This window comes from Gobius niger (assembly GCF_951799975.1).
Source record: "Gobius niger genome assembly, chromosome: 21".
Classification (NCBI taxonomy): domain Eukaryota; kingdom Metazoa; phylum Chordata; class Actinopteri; order Gobiiformes; family Gobiidae; genus Gobius; species Gobius niger.
Genome location: NC_136872.1, coordinates 26075587 through 26099197, shown reverse-complemented (window position 1 = coordinate 26099197; position 23611 = coordinate 26075587). Strand labels below are relative to the sequence as shown.

The window sequence follows — 23611 nt, the reverse complement described above, 5'->3', positions numbered from 1 at the left end:
TGGAAAACTGCAGATAGGAAGTAGAACTCTGCAGACAGGAAATAGAAAACTGCAGACAGGAAGTAGAACTTTGCCAACAGGAAGTAGAACACTGCAGAGAGGAAGTGGAACACTGCAGACAGGAAGTAGAAAACTGCAGACAGGAAGTAGAACACTGCAGACAGGAAGTGGAACACTGCAGAGAGGAAGTAGAACACTGCAGACAGGAAGTAGAACACTGCAGACAGGAAGTAGAAAACTGCAGACAGGAAGTAGAACACTGCAGACAGGAAGTAGAACACTGCTGAGAGGAAGTAGAACACTGCAGACAGGAAGTAGAACCCTGCAGACAGGAAGTAGAAAACTACAGGCAGGAAGATGAACACTGCAGACAGGAAGTGAAGTAATTTAGTCCTTGTTTGGGTTTAGTCCTGGTCTCAGTCCTGGTCGTGGTCTTAGTCTCGGTCCTGGTCTTAGTCTTGGTCTTAGTCCTGGTCCTGGTCCGGCCTCAGCGCCCGCCGTAGGCTGCTCCAGAACTGGCCGAGTAGCTCCGCCTCCTGGGGCCAGGGCAGGTAGGTGGTGGTCCTGGTCCTGGTCTCAGTCCTGGTCCTGGTCCAGGTCCTGGTCGTGGTCTTAGTCCCGGTCATGGTCCTGGTCCGGCCTCAGCGCCCGCCGTAAGCTGCTCCAGAACTGCTCGCGTAGCTCCGCCTCCTGGGGCCAGGGCAGGTAGGTGGTGGTCCTGGTCTTAGTCCTGGTCCTGGTCTTAGTCCTGGTCCTGGTCCGGCCTCAGCGCCCGCCGTAGGCTGCTCCAGAACTGGCCGCGTAGCTCCGCCTCCTGGGGCCAGGGCAGGTAGGTGGTCGAGCGCAGCAGCTGCCGGAGGCGACAGAAACGCCGGGGAACGTCGTCGTGACTCAGCGGCTCCAGCAGAACCAAGATGGCGGCGTCTTCGCGGCAGTTTCCCTCCAGCAGCTGGAAGTGAGTGAAGTCCAGCTCGTATCGGCACCAGTCAGACCTGCACACAGGAGGTCAGAGTGAGGAACCTCCTCTGTGGAGCTACGGGACATGTTTTCACTCTGACACACGGTAAAGCTCTCACCGTACGAAGTTGTGTGAGAGGACGAAGAGCGTGCGGCGACTCGACTCGATGGCGCTCACGATGTTGTCCATGATCCAGCGCCCGGGAAGGAAGTCCCTGTGGTGCAGACACAACTTCAGCGGCTCCGGATCGGGGTCTGGACCGGAGTCTGGACCGGAGCCTGGACCAGAGTCTGGACCGGAGCCTGGACTGGAGTCTGAAGTAGAAACTGGACCGGAGTCTGGACTGGAGTCTAGACCGGATCCTGGACCAGAGTCTGGACCGGAGCCTGGACCGGAGCCTGGACCGGAGCCTGGACCGGAGTCTGGACCGGAGTCTGGACCGGAGTCTGGACTGGAGTCTGGACTGGAGTCTGGACTGGAACGTGGACCGGACTCAGACGAGCTGCTGGAGAAACAGTTTTTTTTTTTTTTGTTGATACAAACTTTCTGCTCCGTAATATATATTAATATAGTACATATACAACATATATAATGTGAATGATTAGTATATGTTAATATACTGTAGTATAAAGTATATAAAGTATATAAAGTATATAAAGTAAAGTATATAAAGTATATAAAGTACTCACGGGCCGCGCTCCAGCTCGGGCAGCAGGTACGTGTCCACCCAGTATATATAAAGTATATAAAGTATATAAAGTAAAGTATATAAAGTATATAAAGTAAAGTATATAAAGTATATAAAGTACTCACTGGCGCTCCAGCTCGGGCAGCAGGTACGTGTCCACCCAGTATATATAAAGTATATAAAGTATATAAAGTACTCACTGGCCGCGCTCCAGCTCGGGCAGCAGGTACGTGTCCACCCAGTATATATAAAGTATATAAAGTATATAAAGTACTCACTGGCGCTCCAGCTCGGGCAGCAGGTACGTGTCCACCCAGTATATATAAAGTATATATAAAGTATATAAAGTACTCACTGGCGCTCCAGCTCGGGCAGCAGGTACGTGTCCACCCAGTATATATAAAGTACATAAAGTACATAAAGTACTCACTGGCGCTCCAGCTCGGGCAGCAGGTACGTGTCCACCCAGTATATATAAAGTATATAAAGTAAAGTATATAAAGTATATAAAGTACTCACGGGCGCTCCAGCTCGGGCAGCAGGTACGTGTCCACCCAGTATATATAAAGTATATAAAGTATATAAAGTAAAGTACATAAAGTATATAAAGTACTCACTGGCGCTCCAGCTCGGGCAGCAGGTACGTGTCCACCCAGTATATATAAAGTATATAAAGTATATAAAGTAAAGTATATAAAGTATATAAAGTACTCACTGGCGCTCCAGCTCGGGCAGCAGGTACGTGTCCACCCAGTATATATAAAGTAAAGTATATGAAGTATATAAAGTACTCACTGGCGCTCCAGCTCGGGCAGCAGGTACGTGTCCACCCAGTATATATAAAGTATATAAAGTATATAAAGTATATAAAGTACTCACTGGCCGCGCTCCAGCTCGGGCAGCAGGTACGTGTCCACCCAGTATATATAAAGTATATAAAGTAAAGTATATAAAGTACTCACTGGCGCTCCAGCTCGGGCAGCAGGTACGTGTCCACCCAGTATATATAAAGTATATAAAGTATATAAAGTACTCACTGGCGCTCCAGCTCGGGCAGCAGGTACGTGTCCACCCAGGCGCTGTCCCGCTCGCTGTACGACACGAAGGCGTCGAACATGAGGAGCGGCCGGTCGTCCTCCGCCTCGCGCCTCCTCTTCCTCCTCCTCCTCTTCGCCGCCAGCCACTCCAGCGTGACGCGCAGGTACCAGAAGGCGTGCGCTCGCCACAGCAGCGCCGCGGACACGCCCACAAACAGCAGCGCCGCGCCACAGGCCACGCCCACCACCAGCACGCGGTGACACTCGGTCACAGAGCGCCGCACGCGGGACAGCGCCGCCCCCTGCAGGTGCAGAGGGGCGTCGCAGGAGTACCCGCTCACAGGGTCCGACAGGGCCACAGCGCCGCCGCCAGGCAGGGAGTGGAAGAACGACACGAAGCCGCACGAGCAGACGAAACGGTTCAGACCCGCCTCGAAACGTCGCAGGCGCCGGAACGAGGCCAGGTCAGAGCGGGTGAAGAGGGTCAGCAGGTTCCTCTGAGGGGGGAGAGGTCAGAGGTCAGAGCGGGTGAAGAGGGTCAGCAGGTTCCTCTGAGGGGGGAGAGGTCAGAGGTCAGAGCGAGTGAAGAGGGTCAGCAGGTTCCTCTGAGGGGGGAGAGGTCAGAGGTCAGAGTGAAGAGGGTCAGCAGGTTCCTCTGAGGGGGGAGAGGTCAGAGGTCAGAGCGAGTGAAGAGGGTCAGCAGGTTCCTCTGAGGGGGGAGAGGTCAGAGGTCAGAGCGAGTGAAGAGGGTCAGCAGGTTCCTCTGAGGGGGGAGAGGTCAGAGGTCAGAGCGAGTGAAGAGGGTCAGCAGGTTCCTCTGAGGGGGGAGAGGTCAGAGCGGGTGAAGAGGGTCAGCAGGTTCCTCTGAGGGGGAGAGGTCAGAGCGGGTGAAGAGGGTCAGCAGGTTCCTCTGAGGGGGGAGAGGTCAGAGTGAAGAGGGTCAGCAGGTTCCTCTGAGGGGGGAGAGGTCAGAGGTCAGAGTGAAGAGGGTCAGCAGGTTCCTCTGAGGGGGGAGAGGTCAGAGGTCAGAGGTCAGAGTGAAGAGGGTCAGCAGGTTCTGTGGCAGGCATATCGGGGACAGGAAGAGAATCGGAGCTAGCGAACGCTGGAGAATCGGGGCTTCGGTGTTTAGCGCATGCGCAGCCTCGCTTGTTTACGGCAGCTCTTTGATACTTTATTGATCTTACAGATGGAGAAAGTGTTAATTAGGCAATGTGTAAATTATGTCGGCGATATTTATGTAAAAAACATTGAAATAAATAATTGTAATGATGATGATAGAAATGATAATAACAATTATGAAAAATTTGACAAAGCAACAGAACAACAAGTTGTAAATTGTATATATTTATAGAAAATACAAATGAACAAAATAATGATGTTGATGATGATATAAATTATAATAACAATTATAAACGATCAGATTTGACTAAACAAAAACACAACAATTGACTATTAAAAAATGTACAATCTATGATAATATGTATAGGCCTATATATATACACACAAGGCAGCCAAATATAAGATTTAAATAGGTTAGGTCCTCATAAAGCTGCTTTGCTTTGTCAAATTTTTCATAATTGTTATTATCATTTCTATCATCATCATTACAATTATTTATTTCAATGTATTTTACATAAATATAGCCTACATAATTTACACATTGCCTAATTAACACTTTCTCCATCTGTGAGATAAGAGCTGCCGTAAACAAGCGAGGCTTGCGCATGCGCTAAACACCGTAGCCCCGATTCTCCAGCGTTCGCTAGCTCCGATTCTCTTCCTGTCTCCAAATCTCTTCCTGTCCCCGATATGCCTGCCACAGCTTCCTCTGAGGGGGGAGAGGTCAGAGGTCAGAGCGAGTGAAGAGGGTCAGCAGGTTCCTCTGAGGGGGGAGAGGTCAGAGGTCAGAGCGAGTGAAGAGGGTCAGCAGGTTCCTCTGAGGGGGGAGAGGTCAGAGCGAGTGAAGAGGGTCAGCAGGTTCCTCTGAGGGGGGAGAGGTCAGAGGTCAGAGTGAGTGAAGAGGGTCAGCAGGTTCCTCTGAGGGGGGAGAGGTCAGAGTGAGTGAAGAGGGTCAGCAGGTTCCTCTGAGGGGGGAGAGGTCAGAGGTCAGAGGGTCAGCAGGTTCCTCTGAGGGGGGAGAGGTCAGAGGTCAGAGGTCAGAGCGGGTGAAGAGGGTCAGCAGGTTCCTCTGAGGGGGGAGAGGTCAGAGGTCAGAGCGAGTGAAGAGGGTCAGCAGGTTCCTCTGAGGGGGGAGAGGTCAGAGGTCAGAGTGAAGAGGGTCAGCAGGTTCCTCTGAGGGGGGAGAGGTCAGAGGTCAGAGGTCAGAGCGGGTGAAGAGGGTCAGCAGGTTCCTCTGAGGGGGGAGAGGTCAGAGTGAGTGAAGAGGGTCAGCAGGTTCCTCTGAGGGGGGAGAGGTCAGAGGTCAGAGGGTCAGCAGGTTCCTCTGAGGGGGGAGAGGTCAGAGGTCAGAGGTCAGAGCGGGTGAAGAGGGTCAGCAGGTTCCTCTGAGGGGGGAGAGGTCAGAGGTCAGAGCGAGTGAAGAGGGTCAGCAGGTTCCTCTGAGGGGGGAGAGGTCAGAGGTCAGAGTGAAGAGGGTCAGCAGGTTCCTCTGAGGGGGGAGAGGTCAGAGGTCAGAGGTCAGAGCGGGTGAAGAGGGTCAGCAGGTTCCTCTGAGGGGAGAGAGGTCAGAGGTCAGAGCGAGTGAAGAGGGTCAGCAGGTTCCTCTGAGGGGGGAGAGGTCAGAGGTCAGAGTGAAGAGGGTCAGCAGGTTCCTCTGAGGGGGGAGAGGTCAGAGGTCAGAGGTCAGAGCGGGTGAAGAGGGTCAGCAGGTTCCTCTGAGGGGGGAGAGGTCAGAGCGGGTGAAGAGGGTCAGCAGGTTCCTCTGAGGGGGGAGAGGTCAGAGGTCAGAGGTCAGAGCGGGTGAAGAGGGTCAGCAGGTTCCTCTGAGGGGGGAGAGGTCAGAGGTCAGAGTGAAGAGGGTCAGCAGGTTCCTCTGAGGGGGAGAGGTCAGAGCGAAGAGGGTCAGCAGGTTCCTCTGAGGGGGAGAGGTCAGAGCGAAGAGGGTCAGCAGGTTCCTCTGAGGGGGAGAGGTCAGAGCGAAGAGGGTCAGCAGGTTCCTCTGAGGGGGGAGAGGTCAGAGGTCAGAGCGGGTGAAGAGGGTCAGCAGGTTCCTCTGAGGGGGGAGAGGTCAGAGGTCAGAGCGGGTGAAGAGGGTCAGCAGGTTCCTCTGAGGGGGGAGAGGTCAGAGGTCAGAGCGGGTGAAGAGGGTCAGCAGGTTCCTCTGAGGGGGGAGAGGTCAGAGGTCAGAGCGAGTGAAGAGGGTCAGCAGGTTCCTCTGAGGGGGGAGAGGTCAGAGGTCAGAGCGGGTGAAGAGGGTCAGCAGGTTCCTCTGAGGGGGGAGAGGTCAGAGTGAAGAGGGTCAGCAGGTTCCTCTGAGGGGGGAGAGGTCAGAGGTCAGAGCGGGAGAAGAGGGTCAGCAGGTTCCTCTGAGGGGGGAGAGGTCAGAGGGTCAGCAGGTTCCTCTGAGGGGGGAGAGGTCAGAGGTCAGAGCGAGTGAAGAGGGTCAGCAGGTTCCTCTGAGGGGGGAGAGGTCAGAGGTCAGAGTGAAGAGGGTCAGCAGGTTCCTCTGAGGGGGGAGAGGTCAGAGGTCAGAGGGTCAGCAGGTTCCTCTGAGGGGGGAGAGGTCAGAGGTCAGAGTGAAGAGGGTCAGCAGGTTCCTCTGAGGGGAGAGAGGTCAGAGGTCAGAGCGAGTGAAGAGGGTCAGCAGGTTCCTCTGAGGGGGGAGAGGTCAGAGGTCAGAGTGAAGAGGGTCAGCAGGTTCCTCTGAGGGGAGAGAGGTCAGAGGTCAGAGCGAGTGAAGAGGGTCAGCAGGTTCCTCTGAGGGGGGAGAGGTCAGAGGTCAGAGCGGGTGAAGAGGGTCAGCAGGTTCCTCTGAGGGGGAGAGGTCAGAGGTCAGAGGTCAGAGCGAGGGTACCTGAAGGCTGAGGCTCTGCAGGTTGGGGAAGAGCCAGCCCGGGGGCAGCGTCTGGAGCTTGTTCCCAGAGAGACGCAGCTCCTTCAGGTTGGGCAGCACCAGCAGGAAGCTCTGCAGGTCGTTGTAGCTCAGATCCAAGACCTGCGGGTCCACCAGAGGCTCGTGTCAGAGGCGAGAGGCTCGGCGTCTCCAAAGAGCGACCGACAAAGCGGCTCACCTGCAGCGTGGGCGGCAGGCAGGAGGTGGCGCTGCTGAGCTTGGCCCTGGAGATGTTCAGGAAGCGCAGGGACTCGGGCCACGGGCAGGAGTCGGGCATCGAGCTGAAGCCGTTTCTGCTCACGTCCAGGTGGGAGAGGAGGGACAGGCGGGAGACCATGCGGCTGATCAGGGACAGGGACTGGGGAGAGACCATAGGCCACAAACACAAGCACATCTCGGCATATTTTATTCGTAAGATTTGTAAACATTCAATCCATGAGTGTAATGTAGAGTGTAGCACAGAAAACAAAACAAATAATCTGGTCCGCAGTAGAAACGAAACAGAAACCTGCAGTGACACTGATGTCAAAGCTCCGCTAACAGCAACGAAAAACTTCCTGTTGTCCCGACAAAATAAAAGGCGTCAATGTTCCAGCCGCTGGGAGAGGGTTTGAAATGTTCATTAATAAATGAACCTAATATTTTAGGTGCAAATGGACACAAATCTCGTTTTTCTTCGTTTTCCTGGTCGTCCGTTTTGCTCAAATAGAAATAAAGGCCTGTCTCTAACTGTGGCCTGGTTCCAATAAAGGCCTGGTCCTGGATGCCCTTGAGTAAATAACGGCCCCGCTGATATTAGAGCATTTATGGTACCTTGATGGCGTTGGCGCTGAGATTGAGCGCCCGCAGCTCCCGGAGGACCCCTCCCCCGTAGCACAGAGTTTCCTCCACCGTGAGGTCCGTCAGAAGGTTCTCACTGAGGTCCAGGTACTCCAGGTCCTTCAGGAGCAACGAGGTCGGACACGGCAGCAGGAACACCTGCAGGGCCCGAGCAAGTAAGTAAACCTACTACAGTCCGGTAGGTTCTCGGTCTCTTACCTTGTTGTTGATGAGGTTCTCGGTCTCGTACCTTGGCATTGGTTCGGTTCTCGGCCTCGTACCTTGGCATTGATGAGGTTCTCGGCCTCGTACTTTGGCGTTGATGAGGTTCTCGGCCTCGTACTTTGGCGTTGATGAGGTTCTCGGTCTCGTACCTTGGCGTTGATGAGGTTCTCGGTCTCGTACCTTGGCGTTGATGAGGTTCTCGGTCTCGTACATTGGTGTTGATGAGGTTCTCGGTCTCGTACCTTGGCGTTGATGAGGTTCTCGGTCTCGTACCTTGGCGTTGATGAGGTTCTCGGCCTCGTACCTTGTTGTTGATGAGGTTCTCGGTCTCGTACCTTGGCGTTGATGAGGTTCTCAGTCTCGTACCTTGGCATTGGTTCGGTTCTTGGTCTCGTACCTTGTTGTTGATGAGGTTCTCGGTCTCGTACCTTGTTGTTGATGAGGTTCTCAGTCTTGTACCTTGGTGTTGATGAGGTTCTCGGTCTCGTACCTTGGCATTGGTTCGGTTCTCGGTCTTGTACCTTGGCGTTGATGAGGTTCTTGGTCTCGTACCTTGGCATTGGTTCGGTTCTCGGTCTCGTACCTTGTCGTTGATGAGGTTCTCGGTCTCGTACCTTGGTGTTGATGAGGTTCTCAGTCTCGTACCTTGGCATTGGTTCGGTTCTCGGTCTCGTACCTTGGCGTTGATGAGGTTCTTGGTCTCGTACCTTGGCATTGGTTCGGTTCTCGGTCTCGTACCTTGGCATTGGTTCGGTTCTCGGTCTCGTACCTTGTTGTTGTTGAGGTTCTCAGTCTCGTACCTTGTTGTTGATGAGGTTCTCGGTCTCGTACCTTGGCATTGATCAGGGAGACCCTCCTTAGCTGCTTCAGGAGGAACCTCAAAGAAAGGAAAGACGTGAACTCAAAGTTGTTCAGGAGCAGAACGTCCCGAACGTAGAACTCCTGGAGGCTGTGGTAATCCGTGTGACTCGCGTTCTCCCATCTGCGCCACAGAAACATCACAGACTCACAACCTCGGAGGCTTCACCAGTGACTAACGAGCTTTTCGAGCGAATACCTGCCGACACCGCTGAGGGTGAGGTTATGGAGGGACAGAGTGGAGACGAGCGATCCGTCCATCACCTCCAGAAGATACACCATCGCTTCATCCGTCAGAAACATGTTGCGGCACGAAAGGAGCCTGGAGAAGGGTAAAGCTGACTGACGGATGATCTCAGATGGAGGAACAGGAAGTGCTTCGTACCTGACCCTGCGCCGGACGAGCTCTCGCAGCGGCTGCACGGAGCGGTTCGTCTCTAGGTGGACGTTCTCCAGAGTGAGCTCCGTGTCGGGGCTCGCGACGTCGCGGATCACGGCCGACGCCAGAGCCTGGTCCGACACAAACGGCGTCCGCAGCGAGAGTGTCACGTGATCCAGCGGCCAGATCTGAGACAGGGCTCCGGAGTCGAACCTGGGACCGACACAGAGAGAAACACCAGGTCAGGTCATTCGACTACAGGATGAGTGATATGAAATGTGGAAGAAGTGGCGAAAAATATGCAGGTAAAAGGACTCTCTGTGGCTCCTGTTGTGCATGTTTGTGTGGCGCACCGCTGCAGGTTGTCTGCGTCCACACGGAGGCGCTGTAGCCCCCCCAGGCCCCGCAGGTCTGAGAGGCGGATCTCCTGCAAAGAGTCCCCTCCGAAACTCAGGCTCCGCAGACGGATCAGGGGCCCGAACAGAGCAGGGGCCGGAGCAGGGGCCCCCAGCGTCCTGAGAGAGAAAAAAACTACTTCAATATTCACACGTAAACGGGACATAACGGGGAACTTTACAGCCAGAAAACGTGGAGAGTGATGAGAGAGTAGAGACTTGTTTGATCCCTGGTTCCTCTAATCTGTACTGGTTATTCTTCTCATCTGTACGGGTTGTTCCTCTCATCTGTACTGGTCGTTCTTCTCATCTGTACGGATTGTTCTTCTCACCTGTACGGCTTGTTCCTCTAATCTGTACGGGTCGTTCCTCTCACCTTTACTATTGTTCTTCTCACCTGTACGGATTGTTCTTCTCACCTGTACGGGTTGTTCTTCTCACCTGTACGGGTTGTTCTTCTCACCTGTACGGATTGTTCTTCTCACCTGTACAGGTTGTTCTTCTCACCTGTACGGGTTGTTCCTCTCATCTGTACGTGTTGTTCTTCTCACCTGTACGGATTGTTCTCCTCACCTGTACGGGTTGTTCCTCTCACCTGTACGGGTTGTTCCTCTCATCTGTACGGGTTGTTCCTCTCATCTGTACGGGTTGTTCCTCTCACCTGTACGGGTTGTTCCTCTCACCTGTACGGGTTGTTCCTCTCACCTGTACGGGTTGTTCCTCTCACCTGTACGGGTTGTTCTTCTCACCTGTACGGGTTGTTCCTCTCACCTGTACGGTTTGTTCTTCTCACCTGTACGGGTTGTTCCTCTCACCTGTACGGGTTGTTCCTCTCATCTGTACTGGTTGTTCCTCTCATCTGTACGGGTTGTTCCTCTCATCTGTACAGTTTGTTCCTCTCACCTGTACAGCTTGTTCCTCTCACCTGGTTGTTCTTCTCACCTGTACGGGTTGTTCTCCTCACCTGTACGGGTTGTTCTTCTCACCTGTACGGGTTGTTCCTCTCACCTGTACGGGTTGTTCCTCTCACCTGTACAGGTTGTTCTCCTCACCTGTACGGGTTGTTCTTCTCACCTGTACGGATTGTTCTTCTCACCTGTACGGGTTGTTCCTCTCACCTGTACGGTTTGTTCTTCTCACCTATACGGGTTGTTCTTCTCACCTGTACGGGTTGTTCCTCTCACCTGTACGGGTTGTTCTTCTCACCTGTACAGGTTGTTCCTCTCATCTGTACGGGTTGTTCCTCTCACCTGTACGGGTTGTTCTTCTCATCTGTACGGGTTGTTCTTCTCACCTGTACGTATTGTTCTTCTCACCTGTACGGGTTGTTCTTCTCACCTGTACGGGTTGTTCTTCTCACCTGTACGGGTTGTTCTTCTCACCTGTACGGGTTGTTCCTCTCACCTGTACGGGTTGTTCCTCTCACCTGTACGTGTTGTTCTTCTCACCTGTACGGGTTGTTCTTCTCACCTGTACGGGTTGTTCTTCTCATCTGTACGGGTTGTTCTTCTCACCTGTACGGGTTGTTCCTCTCACCTGTACGGGTTGTTCCTCTCACCTGTACGGATTGTTCTTCTCACCTGTACGAGTTGTTCCTCTCACCTGTACGAGTTGTTCCTCTCACCTGTACGGGTTGTTCTTCTCACCTGTACGGGTTGTTCTTCTCACCTGTACGGGTTGTTCCTCTCACCTGTACGGGTTGTTCTTCTCACCTGTACGGGTTATTCTTCTCACCTGTACGGGTTGTTCCTCTCACCTGTACGGGTTGTTCTTCTCACCTGTACGGGTTGTTCTTCTCACCTGTACGGGTTGTTCTTCTCACCTGTACGGGTTGTTCCTCTCACCTGTACGGGTTGTTCCTCTCACCTGTACGGGTTGTTCCTCTCATCTGTACGGATTGTTCTTCTCACCTGTACGGGTTGTTCTTCTCACCTGTACGGGTTGTTCCTCTCACCTGTACGGGTTGTTCTTCTCACCTGTACGGGTTGTTCCTCTCATCTGTACGGATTGTTCTTCTCACCTGTACGGGTTGTTCTTCTCACCTGTACGGGTTGTTCCTCTCACCTGTACGGGTTGTTCTTCTCACCTGTACGAGTTGTTCTTCTCATCTGTACGGGTTGTTCCTCTCACCTGTACGGGTTGTTCTTCTCACCTGTACGGGTTGTTCTTCTCACCTGTACGGGTTGTTCTTCTCACCTGTACGGATTGTTCTCCTCACCTGTACGGGTTGTTCTTCTCACCTGTACGGGTTGTTCTTCTCACCTGTACGGGTTGTTCCTCTCACCTGTACGGGTTGTTCCTCTCATCTGTACGGGTTGTTCTTCTCACCTGTACGGGTTGTTCCTCTCACCTGTACGGGTTGTTCCTCTCATCTGTACGGGTTGTTCTTCTCACCTGTACGGGTTGTTCTTCTCACCTGTACGGGTTGTTCTTCTCACCTGTACGGGTTGTTCTTCTCACCTGTACGGGTTGTTCTCCTCACCTGTACGGGTTGTTCCTCTCACCTGTACGGGTTGTTCTTCTCACCTGTACGGGTTGTTCTTCTCACCTGTACGGGTTGTTCCTCTCACCTGTACGGGTTGTTCCTCTCACCTGTACGGGTTGTTCCTCTCACCTGTACGGGTTGTTCCTCTCATCTGTACGGATTGTTCTTCTCACCTGTACGAGTTGTTCCTCTCACCTGTACGAGTTGTTCCTCTCACCTGTACGGGTTGTTCTTCTCACCTGTACGGGTTGTTCTTCTCACCTGTACGGGTTGTTCCTCTCACCTGTACGGGTTGTTCTTCTCACCTGTACGGGTTATTCTTCTCACCTGTACGGGTTGTTCCTCTCACCTGTACGGGTTGTTCTTCTCACCTGTACGGGTTGTTCTTCTCACCTGTACGGGTTGTTCTTCTCACCTGTACGGGTTGTTCCTCTCACCTGTACGGGTTGTTCCTCTCACCTGTACGGGTTGTTCCTCTCATCTGTACGGATTGTTCTTCTCACCTGTACGGGTTGTTCTTCTCACCTGTACGGGTTGTTCCTCTCACCTGTACGGGTTGTTCTTCTCACCTGTACGGGTTGTTCCTCTCATCTGTACGGATTGTTCTTCTCACCTGTACGGGTTGTTCTTCTCACCTGTACGGGTTGTTCCTCTCACCTGTACGGGTTGTTCTTCTCACCTGTACGAGTTGTTCTTCTCATCTGTACGGGTTGTTCCTCTCACCTGTACGGGTTGTTCTTCTCACCTGTACGGGTTGTTCTTCTCACCTGTACGGGTTGTTCTTCTCACCTGTACGGATTGTTCTCCTCACCTGTACGGGTTGTTCTTCTCACCTGTACGGGTTGTTCTTCTCACCTGTACGGGTTGTTCCTCTCACCTGTACGGGTTGTTCCTCTCATCTGTACGGGTTGTTCTTCTCACCTGTACGGGTTGTTCCTCTCACCTGTACGGGTTGTTCTTCTCACCTGTACGGGTTGTTCTTCTCACCTGTACGGGTTGTTCTCCTCACCTGTACGGGTTGTTCCTCTCACCTGTACGGGTTGTTCTTCTCACCTGTACGGGTTGTTCTTCTCACCTGTACGGGTTGTTCCTCTCACCTGTACGGGTTGTTCCTCTCACCTGTACGGGTTGTTCCTCTCACCTGTACGGGTTGTTCCTCTCATCTGTACGGATTGTTCTTCTCACCTGTACGGGTTGTTCCTCTCACCTGGTTGTTCCTCTCACCTGGTTGTTCCTCTCACCTGTACGGATTGTTCTTCTCACCTGTACGGGTTGTTCTTCTCACCTGTACGAGTTGTCCCTCTCACCTGTACGGGTTGCGGTGCAGGTGCAGGCTCTCTAGCGCCCCCAGGTGGCTGAACCAGCGGTGGTCGACAGCGCTGAGGAGGTTCTCAGACAGATCCAGGTCCTTCAGGTCGGTCAGAGTGTAGAAGGCGGCGTGGTCGATGCGCCACAGTCTGTTCGCTGACGGACGGAGGAGACGGCGTCACAACGAGGCGCAAGAGGCGACAACAAGCATGTTCTTAGCGTGTTCTTAGCGTGTTGTTACCGTGCAGCGTGAGCGTCCTCAGCCCCCGCAGCCTGCGCAGCGCCCCCCGGTGGATCTCTGAGATGTCGTTGTGGTCCAGGTCCAGGCTGAAGGTCCGGTCCGGGAGCGAGGGCACGTCGGAAAACCCGGCACCGGAGCAGTCGCACACGAGCCGCTCCTCATCGTCACCTCGGCAACAGGAAGGAGTCTGAGTCCGGGGCGGAGTCTGAACCTGGGGCGGAGTCTGAACCTGGGGCGGAGTCTGAGCCCAGGGCGGAGTGTGAACCTGGGGCGGAGTCTGAGCCCGGGGCGGAGTCTGAGTCCGGGGCGGAGTCTGAGCCCGGGGCGGAGTCTGAGCCTGGGGCGGAGTCTGAGTCCGGGGCGGAGTCTGAACCTGGGGTGGAGTCTGAGTCTGGGGCGGAGTCTGAGCCCGGGGCGGAGTCTGAGCCTGGGGCGGAGTCTGAGTCCAGGGCGGAGTCTGAGCCCGGGGCGGAGTCTGAGCCCAGGGCGGAGTCTGAGCCCGGGGCGGAGTCTGAGTCCGGGGCGGAGTCTGAGCCTGGGGCGGAGTCTGAGTCCAGGGTGGAGTCTGAACCTGGGGCGGAGTCTGAGCCCGGGGCGGAGTCTGAGCCTGGAGCGGAGTCTGAGCCTGGGGCGGAGTCTGAGTCCAGGGTGGAGTCTGAACCTGGGGCGGAGTCTGAGTCCAGGGCGGAGTCTGAGTCCAGGGCGGAGTCTGAGCCCGGGGCGGAGTCTGAGTCCAGGGTGGAGTCTGAACCTGGGGCGGAGTCTGAGCCTGGGGCGGAGTCTGAGCCTGGGGCGGAGTCTGAACCCGGGGCGGAGTCTGAGTCCAGGGCGGAGTCTGAGCCCGGGGCGGAGTCTGAGCCCGGGGCGGAGTCTGAGCCTGGGGCGGAGTCTGAGCCCGGGGCGGAGTCTGAGCCTGGGGCGGAGTCTGAGCCTGGGGCGGAGTCTGAGTCCAGGGCGGAGTCTGAGCCCGGGGCGGAGTCTGAGCCCGGGGCGGAGTCTGAGCCCGGGGCGGAGTCTGAGTCCAGGGCGGAGTCTGAGCCCGGGGCGGAGTCTGAGTCCGGGGCGGAGTCTGAGCCCGGGGCGGAGTCTGAGCCCGGGGCGGAGTCTGAGCCCAGGACGGAGTCTGAGCCTGGGGCGGAGTCTGAGCCCGGGGCGGAGTCTGAGCCTGGGGCGGAGTCTGAGCCTGGGGCGGAGTCTGAGCCTGGGGCGGAGTCTGAGCCCGGGGCGGAGTCTGAACCTGGGGCGGAGTCTGAGCCCGGGGCGGAGTCTGAGCCCAGGACGGAGTCTGAGCCTGGGGCGGAGTCTGAGTCCAGGGCGGAGTCTGAGTCCAGGGCGGAGTCTGAGCCTGGGGCGGAGTCTGAGCCTGGGGCGGAGTCTGAGCCCGGGGCGGAGTCTGAGCCTGGGGCGGAGTCTGAGCCTGGGGCGGAGTCTGAGCCTGGGGCGGAGTCTGAGCCTGGGGCGGAGTCTGAGCCCGGGTCAGAGAGATGAGCGCCGTCAGAGCGAGGACGCCGCGGAGACGCATCTGCAAAGACAGTTTTGTAGTTCTTAGCTTTCAAATGAGGCGTTGCTCTGGCCTATGGGCTGTAAGCCTTTAGATTTGGGTAAAACTGGAGAAAATGTGCTTGATTAACGTGGGGGTTAAGAGGTTAACAATGTCAGATGTCAAATTTAAAGCTTTCATTATGAAACCACCACAAATTTCAAGCTTTTATTTTGAAAACGCCACAAATTTAAAGGTTTTATTTTGAAAACGGCACAAATTTCAAACTTTTATTTTGAAAACGCCACAAATTTAAGGCTTTTATTTTGAAAACGCCACAAATTTCAAGCTTTTATTTTGAAAACGCCACAAATTTAAAGGTTTTATTTTGAAAACGTCACAAATTTCAAGCTCTTATTTTGAAAACGCCACAAATTTCAAGCTTTTATTTTGAAAACGCCACAAATTTAAAACTTTTATTTTGAAAACGGCACAAATTTAAAGATTTTATTTTGAAAACGCCAAACATTTCAAACTTTTATTTTGAAAACGCCACAAATTTAAGGCTTTTATTGTGAAAATGTGACAAATTTCATGCTTTTATTTTGAAAACGCCACAAATTTCAAGCTTTTATTTTGAAAACGCCACAAATTTAAAGGTTTTATTTTGAAAATGCCACAAATTTAAAGGTTTTATTTTGAAAACGCCAAAAATTTCGAACTTTTATTTTGAAAACGTCACAAATTTCAAGCTTTTATTTTGAAAACGCCACAAATTTAAAACTTTCATTTTGAAAACGGCACAAATTTAAAGGTTTTATTTTGAAAATGCCACAAATTTAAAGATTTTATTATGAAAACGCCTAAAATTTCAAACTTTTATTTTGAAAACGCCACAAATTTAAGGCTTTTATTGTGAAAATGTGACAAATTTCATGCTTTTATTTTGAAAACGCCACAAATTTAAAGCTTTTATTTTGAAAACGCCACAAATTTAAGGTTTTTATTGTGAAAATGTGACAAATTCCATGCTTTTATTTTGAAAACATGAAAACATTTAAATACATTTGCTTTTCTACCTTCATCAGGCCCAAAGTGCTTCACGGCGAGAAACCCGTCACCCATTCACTCCCATTCATGAGAGGCTGAAGTGTCTTGCCCAAGGGCACAAGGACAGTAACTTCAGGAGCTGTGAGCCCCAACTTTCCTAAATCTTTGTAACTAATACGTCACAAAACAAAACCCGGTTCATTAAGTATTTGATTTAAACCCTGAGCTGTGAATAAACCGGATTTATCTGCGACTTTAACGTAAAGCTTCTCACCTTCAGTCTGTGTCGGCGTCGCTCAGAAACAGAAGTGAAAACCGGAAGAGGAACCTCCAAAAAAACAATGCAGTGACTCAGATTCAAAGTGTTTCTCTGTGAGGCCGAGGTGGATGAGCGCCCCCTGGTGGACACTTCTCTACACTCAGATTATGTGGGAGTTTTTACGGGAAAGTCCAGATTTACTGTAGATGATTATATTGTGTTTGACGAATTATGATTATTATTATTTTAATCAGAGGAAGAGCCTCCACTTCTGCTGTAAATGTACACGTTTCCATGGCGATGATGCACAGCTCCTTAAAGGCGCAGGAGGTATTTATTTAAAGCTTCTATTGTGAAACGTCACAAATTTAAGGCTTTTATTTTGAAAACGTGACAAATTTAAAGCTTTTATTTTGAAAACGTGACAAATTTAAAGCTTTTATTTTGAAAACGTGACAAATTTAAAGATTTTATTTTGAAAACGTGACAAATTTAAAGCTTTTATTTTGAAAACGTGACAAATTTAAAGATTTTATTTTGAAAACGTGATAAATTTAAGGCTTTTATTTTGAAAACGTGACAAATTTATGGCTTTTATTTTGAAAACGTGACAAATTTATGGCTTTTATTTTGAAAACGTCACAAATTTAAAGCTTTTATTTTGAAAACGTGACATATTTAAAGCTTTTATTTTGAAAACGTGACAAATTTATGGCTTTTATTTTGAAAACGTCACAAATTTAAAGCTTTTATTTTGAAAACGTCACAAATTTAAGGCTTTTATTTTGAAAACGTGACAAATTTAAGGCTTTTATTTTGAAAACGTGACAAATTTAAGGCTTTTATTTTGAAAACATTACAAATTTAAGGCTTTTATTTTGAAAACGTGACCAATTTAAGGCTTTTATTTTGAAAACGTGACAAATTTAAGGCTTTTATTTTGAAAACGTGACAAATTTAAGGCTTTTATTTTGAAAACGTCACAAATTTAAAGCTTTTATTTTGAGAACGTGACAAATTTAAAGCTTTTATTTTGAAAACGTGACAAATTTAAGGCTTTTATTTTGAAAACGTGACAAATTTAAGGCTTTTATTTTGAAAACGTGACAAATTTAAGGCTTTTATTTTGAAAACGTGACAAATTTAAGGCTTTTATTTTGAAAACGTGACAAATTTAAGGCTTTTATTTTGAAAACGTGACAAATTTAAGGCTTTTATTTTGAAAACGTGACAAATTTAAGGCTTTTATTTTGAAAACATGACAAATTTAAGGCTTTTATTTTGAAAACGTGACCAATTTAAGGCTTTTATTTTGAAAACGTGACAAATTTAAGGCTTTTATTTTGAAAACGTGACAAATTTAAGGCTTTTATTTTGAAAACGTGACAAATTTAAGGCTTTTATTTTGAAAACGTCACAAATTTAAAGCTTTTATTTTGAGAACGTGACAAATTTAAAGCTTTTATTTTGAAAACGTGACAAATTTAAGGCTTTTATTTTGAAAACGTGACAAATTTAAGGCTTTTATTTTGAAAACGTGACAAATTTAAGGCTTTTATTTTGAAAACGTGACAAATTTAAAGATTTTATTTTGAAAACATGCCAAATTTAAAGCTTTTATTTTGAAAACGTGACAAATTTGAAGCTTTTATTTTGAAATCGTGACAAATTTAAAGATTTTATTTTGAAAACGTGACAGATTTAAAGATTTTATTTTGAAAACATGACAAAATTAAGGCTTTTTTTGAAAACGCCACAAATTTAAAGCTTTTATTTGAAAACATGACAAATTTAAGGCTTTTATTTTGAAAACGTGACAAATTTAAAGCTTTTATTTTGAAAACGTGACAAATTTATGGCTTTTATTTTGAAAACATGACAAATTTAAAACTTTTATTTTGAAAACGTGACAAATTTAAAGATTGTATTTTGAAAACAGCTCCTTAAAGGCGCAGAATGTATGTATTTAAAGCTTTTATTGTGAAACGTCACAAATGTACAGCTTTTATTTTGAAAACATGACAAATTTCAGAATTTTGTGTTGAACAAATGATACATTTAAAAGCTTTCATTTTGAAAACAGCTCCTCTGAGGCGCAGAAGGATCCGTGTGGCTCGTTTGAAAGAGTGAAGTCTCGAGTTTCCAACACAAAGGAACAAAAGTGTGTGTGTGTGTGTGTGTGTGTGTGTGCGTGTGCCTGTGTGTGTGTGCGTGTGTGTGCATGTGCGTGTGCGTGCATGTGTGTGTGTGTGTGTGTGTGCATGTGTGCATGTGTGCGTGTGTGTGTGTGCCTGTGTGCGCAGCAGCGAAACGGAGCGTAACCTCAGAACGTTCACTTCCTCTTTACGGGAATCCACTGCGCTTTGGGGAACAGGAAACAGGAAGTCAGCGCCGACAGTGACGGTGCATGAATTTGCATAAACGTTTTTATAAACACGTCTCTTCACACGCTGGAACCAGATCTCCGGTGTCTGTTACGTGACCCGCCCTCGGCATCTCTGAAACTCTTTCACAGGGATCTTTTATTCCCTTCAGTAAAACAGGATGAAGTTTATGTGACAGGTCGGTCCTCAGTGCAGAGCGAAAACCCTCCACGGAGCTCCGCTTTCATCAGGGATTACAAAAAGTGTTTTCAATCCGTGAAACATGAACTTCCCGTGGTCCCACTGGGGGTGATGAACGTGTTAATGGGACGATCATCGCCCCCTGGTGTCTCTGGACAGAAAACCACAATTGGCTTGGTGCACGGTGAGCAGGTTTTCTCGACGAAAACAATGATGGAAAAGTGGCAAAAATGTCACAAGAAATTGACGAAAAATGTACGAAAAATGACAAAAATGTGACGAAATATTGACCAAAAAATTACAAAAATGTGACAAAATGTGACAAAAATGTGACAAAAAAATGACCAAAAATATGACAAAAATGTGACAAAATGTGACAAAATGTGACAAAAATGTGACAAAAAAATGACCAAAAAATTACAAAAATGTGACAAAATGTGACAAAAATGTGACAAAAAAATGACCAAAAATATGACAAAAATGTGACAAAATGTGACAAAAATGTGACAAAAAAATGACCAAAAAATTACAAAAATGTGACAAAAAAATGACCAAAAAATGGCAAAAATGTGACAAGAAAATTACAAAAATGTGATAAAAAATTTTACGAAAAAATAAAAAAAATAAAAAATAAATGTGACCAAAAAAGTGACAAAAATGAAAAAAAAAAAAAAAATCTGATGACGTGAGGAAAAAATATCCTCTCGGTTCAGGCGGGAGTTAAGAGGTTAAATTAGCCTTTAGCTTCAAGACAAACTCCCTGATCCTCACAAACATTAACGTCTCGTCTATGGAAATATTTCTACCAGGAACTCACTGGTCTGAGCTCATCTTAATGGAAATGAATACGAACAGGAAGTACTAGCGCCCACAGCTCCAGCTCAGAGGAACTAGCGTAGCCACATTGTGCAACAAGCCGATTACAACTTTCCCCAATACACATTAATGGAATCAGGAAGAAGAAGCTAACAGGCTAACGGGCAAAGCTAACTGCGAGCTAATGCTACTTAAACAGTATTTAGTCACGGACAATTAACCTCTTAACTCCCGCCTGAACCGAGAGCAATTTCTCCAGTTCAGCTTTACCCAAATCCTGTAGGCCAGTGTAACGCCTCATTTGAAAGCTAAGATCTACAAAACTCATCTGAATGGATCTTTTTCCTCACGTCATCAGATTTTTTCACATCATTTTTTGTGGGGTTTTCAACTCACTTTTGTAATTTTTTTGTCACAAATGTCCTTTTTTTGTCAAATTTTTATCACATTTTTGTCACATTTTTGCCACTTTTTCATCATTTTTTCATAATTTTTTTGTCAATATTTTGCCTTTTTTTTAAATTTTTCGTCAATTTTTTGTCATTTTTTCATCCTTTTTTTGTCTAAGTTTTTCTCACTTCTTTGTCACATCATCATTGTTTTCGTCTCAGTTCTGTCGCTATTTTCTCAACCTTTTTCCAGAAGCTTTTAAAGCTTTTATTTTGAAAACGTGACAAATCTAAGCTTTTATTTTGAAAACGTGACAAATTTATAGCTTTTATTTTGAAAAAATGAAAAATTTAAAGATTTTATTTTGAAAACGTCACAAATTTAAAGCTTTTACTTTGAAAACATGACAAATCTAACGCTTTTATTTTGAAAACGTGACAAATTAAAAGCTTTTATTTTGAAAATGTGACAAATTTAAGGCTTTTATTTTGAAAACATGACAAAGTTAAGGCTTTTATTTTGAAAACGTGACAAATTTAAAGCTTTTATTTTGAAAATGTGACAAATTTAAGGCTTTTATTTTGAAAACATGACAAATTTATAGCTTTTATTTTGAAAACATGACAAATTAAAAGCTTTTATTTTGAAAACATGACACATCTAAAGCTTTTATTTTGAAAATGTGACAAATTTAAGGCTTTTATTTTGAAAACGTGACAAATTTAAAGCTTTTATTTTGAAAACATGACACATCTAAAGCTTTTATTTTGAAAACGTGACAAATTTAAAGCTTTTATTTTGAAAACGTGACAAATTTAAAGCTTTTATTTTGAAAATGTGACAAATTTAAGGCTTTTATTTTGAAAACATGACAAATTTAAGGCTTTTATTTTGAAAACATGCCAAAGTTAAGGCTTTTATTTTGAAAACGTGACAAATTTAAGGCTTTTCTTTTGAAAACGTGACAAATTTAAGGCTTTTCTTCTGAAAACGTGACAAATTTATGAAGTTATTAAAGTATGAAGCTGGGATCGGTTATAAAACATCTGTGTGCAGTTTGACATCATAGTCATGTTTTCATTTCACTTCACGCTTGTGTCACTTGGGTTATATATTTATGGTCCATAGTGTGTCAAAATGTCGATGTAACTCTTGTAAGTTGATGCAACAGGAAAACTGATCCAAATCCGCTGTTTCATGTGTTAATTGTGTGTCTGGCGTTAATTTAGCTCCGTTTATGTCATTTAATCCTGAGCGCTTTGATCATTATTACACAACACGTCACAGGTCACATTATGAAAGTTAATCTCCAAAACCTCGCCCCGATAAATAAAGGCACCAAACCCTGACCTGATCACCGATCCTGTCACCGATCCTGATCACTGATCCTGTCACCGATCCTGATCACTGATCCTGTCACCGATCCTGTCACTGATCCGGTCACCGATCCTGTCACCGATCCTGATCCCCGATCCGGTCCCGCCATATCAGGCGGAGATTGTTCGTCTGTGGAGGATAAAAGGTGGAGGAGCTGGACGCCTGCATGGTTCCTCTGCAGCGACGCCCGAGCGACTGTGGTGAGTAACTCTCAGATTATTGTCTTACACTCAAATTAAAACAAACAAAACTATGATTAAAGGTGTTAATATATGTATGAAACAAAAATACGACCAAAAAGTAACAACACATTTGTTGCCACTTTTTTGTTGTATTTTTTGTTGCTATTTTCAAGAAGCTTTTAGATTTTGGTGAAGCTGAACTATAGCCAAAAGAAAAACTAAACATGAAACTTTGAGACAAATAAGAAAACGGAATATCTGAACAAATACAAAAATAGAAAATACGATAGAGGCAAAGACATAAGCAGGAGTTTAAAGGTGTGTATTTACTTCTAAGTGAATATGTTAAGATGAAAGTGAAAGTAATACGTTCAAAAATAAACTTAATCCAGTGATCATGGCGTCTGTTACGTGGCTGAACTTTTGTCTTTGTAAAGGACATAAACTTGCTTGGTCTGGACTTTTCATCCTGAGGATGCATGAAGAACTCTCTGTCTCACTTTTAGTTTGTTTATTTGTTCATCTGTTTTTGTTGTTCTTATTCACGTGCCGCGTCTGGACCGCCTGCTGATCCATATCCTCACAGAGTCTCTGCTTGTCCCTCAGATCTGATTTCTTCTTCACCATGAGGGCGGTTTTGTGTGTGGTGGCAGTTGTGGCTGTGAGCCAGTCTCTGTCCATTGCTTCTAGCCAGTGGATTCCGTTTGAGCCGCCGATAATAACGGTGGAGCAGTGTCGGCATGTGACTGGGACGCCTCAAAGGTGCCAAAGGGCAAATATGTATGCTATGTGGTACAGCGCCCGCTTCCGAAAGCTGAACCTCCCTCAGTGCGACCGCTTCGGGAACTACGAGCAGCAGCAGTCCAGAGGTGGGCAGAGCTGGTGTGTGAACCCCTTCAGCGGAGTGAAGGTCCCCACCACCTACGCCGTAGCGGAGGTCCCCAAAACCAGGACCAGAGCAGGCCCGAGCCCGGTCCAGTGCGGTGAGGACTTAATCTGTTGCTCATTTCTCTGGAACAAACAAAAAAACTATCCCAAAGTTTAAAGTCCTCTCTTCCAGCTCATGTAAACTAAGGCCTCATTATGTCCTCATAAAGGCGTCCAAAAGTACAATAATAATAATAACTAGAAATGCAATGGCTGCGCCATTGCGATTGACTGCGGAATTGCGGGAAGCGAATGCAGAAATTGCATAAACTGTTCAAATTGCATAAATTGCATAATTTGCATAATCTAATTTGCATTAACTGGTAAAATGCATAAAATGTCATGTTGCATAAACTGTATAAACTGCATAAAGTGGTAAAATGCATGAATGGGTTAATTTGCATGAATTATGTAAATTGCATAAACTCTTTAAAATTCATAAATCCTAAATGGCATAAACTCTTAAGTTGCATAAACGGTTTAAAATGCATAAAGTGGTTAATTTGCATAAATTGTTAATATTGCATAAACTTTTATATTCCATAAACTGGTCAAACTGTTGAAATGGCCTCAGTGCTTGATTGGCAGAAGCTGCACAAATGGCTGAAAGGCGGAGTTTCCCCATTGGCTGGATTCCCCCATACACACTAATGTAAACATTTCAAACTCTCGTATAAAAAAACTGGAAAACTGCAGAAGGACAATTTTTTCTCAAAACCCACAAGTTGCAGAAGCTGAACATGCACAAAGTGCAGAAATTGCAGAAAATGCAGAAAAAAATGCAGAAAAGCATGGATTTGCGGCAGCCCCATTATAAGTCAATGGGAAAAATCTCCGACATTTCGGCCGATTGCGGAAAAACCGTAAGTTGCAGAAGTCCCAAAAGTAACAGCACCTTCTCCTCAACATGCGGAACATTTTGATGCATAACTTGCATAAATTGCACAAAGCATGAAGGTGCTGAAAGCTCTAGAAAATCGGGAAAAAGATGGAAGAGGAATAATAATAAAGAACATGAAAACCAATAATTGACTGCGGAAGAATTCCGCAGTCAATCAATAATAATAGATTAAATATAGAACTCTCTTTTCATTTGAAGGAATCTCGAAGTGCACCAGGTGAAGAGCTGTCCTAAATACAAATGTCTTGAATGAGTCC

At 47.5% G+C, this 23611-nt stretch overlaps 1 protein-coding gene across 1 annotated transcript; it reads right to left on the bottom strand.

Annotated features, from left to right (window-relative positions):
* Positions 1–714: 714 nt before the first annotated feature.
* Positions 715–22207, bottom strand: tlr2 (toll-like receptor 2; the record flags this gene model as incomplete). The annotated part of the gene is made up of 15 exons (XM_079580628.1): positions 715–992; positions 1077–1212; positions 1267–1463; positions 2684–3180; positions 6660–6800; positions 6877–7056; positions 7512–7676; positions 8574–8724; positions 8800–8922; positions 8986–9192; positions 9333–9494; positions 13167–13323; positions 13409–13637; positions 13681–14930; positions 22111–22207. 15 exons carry the CDS (start codon positions 22205–22207, stop codon positions 743–745), a joined length of 3942 nt encoding a protein of 1313 aa, XP_079436754.1. The 3' UTR covers positions 715–742.
* Positions 22208–23611: the final 1404 nt, after the last annotated feature.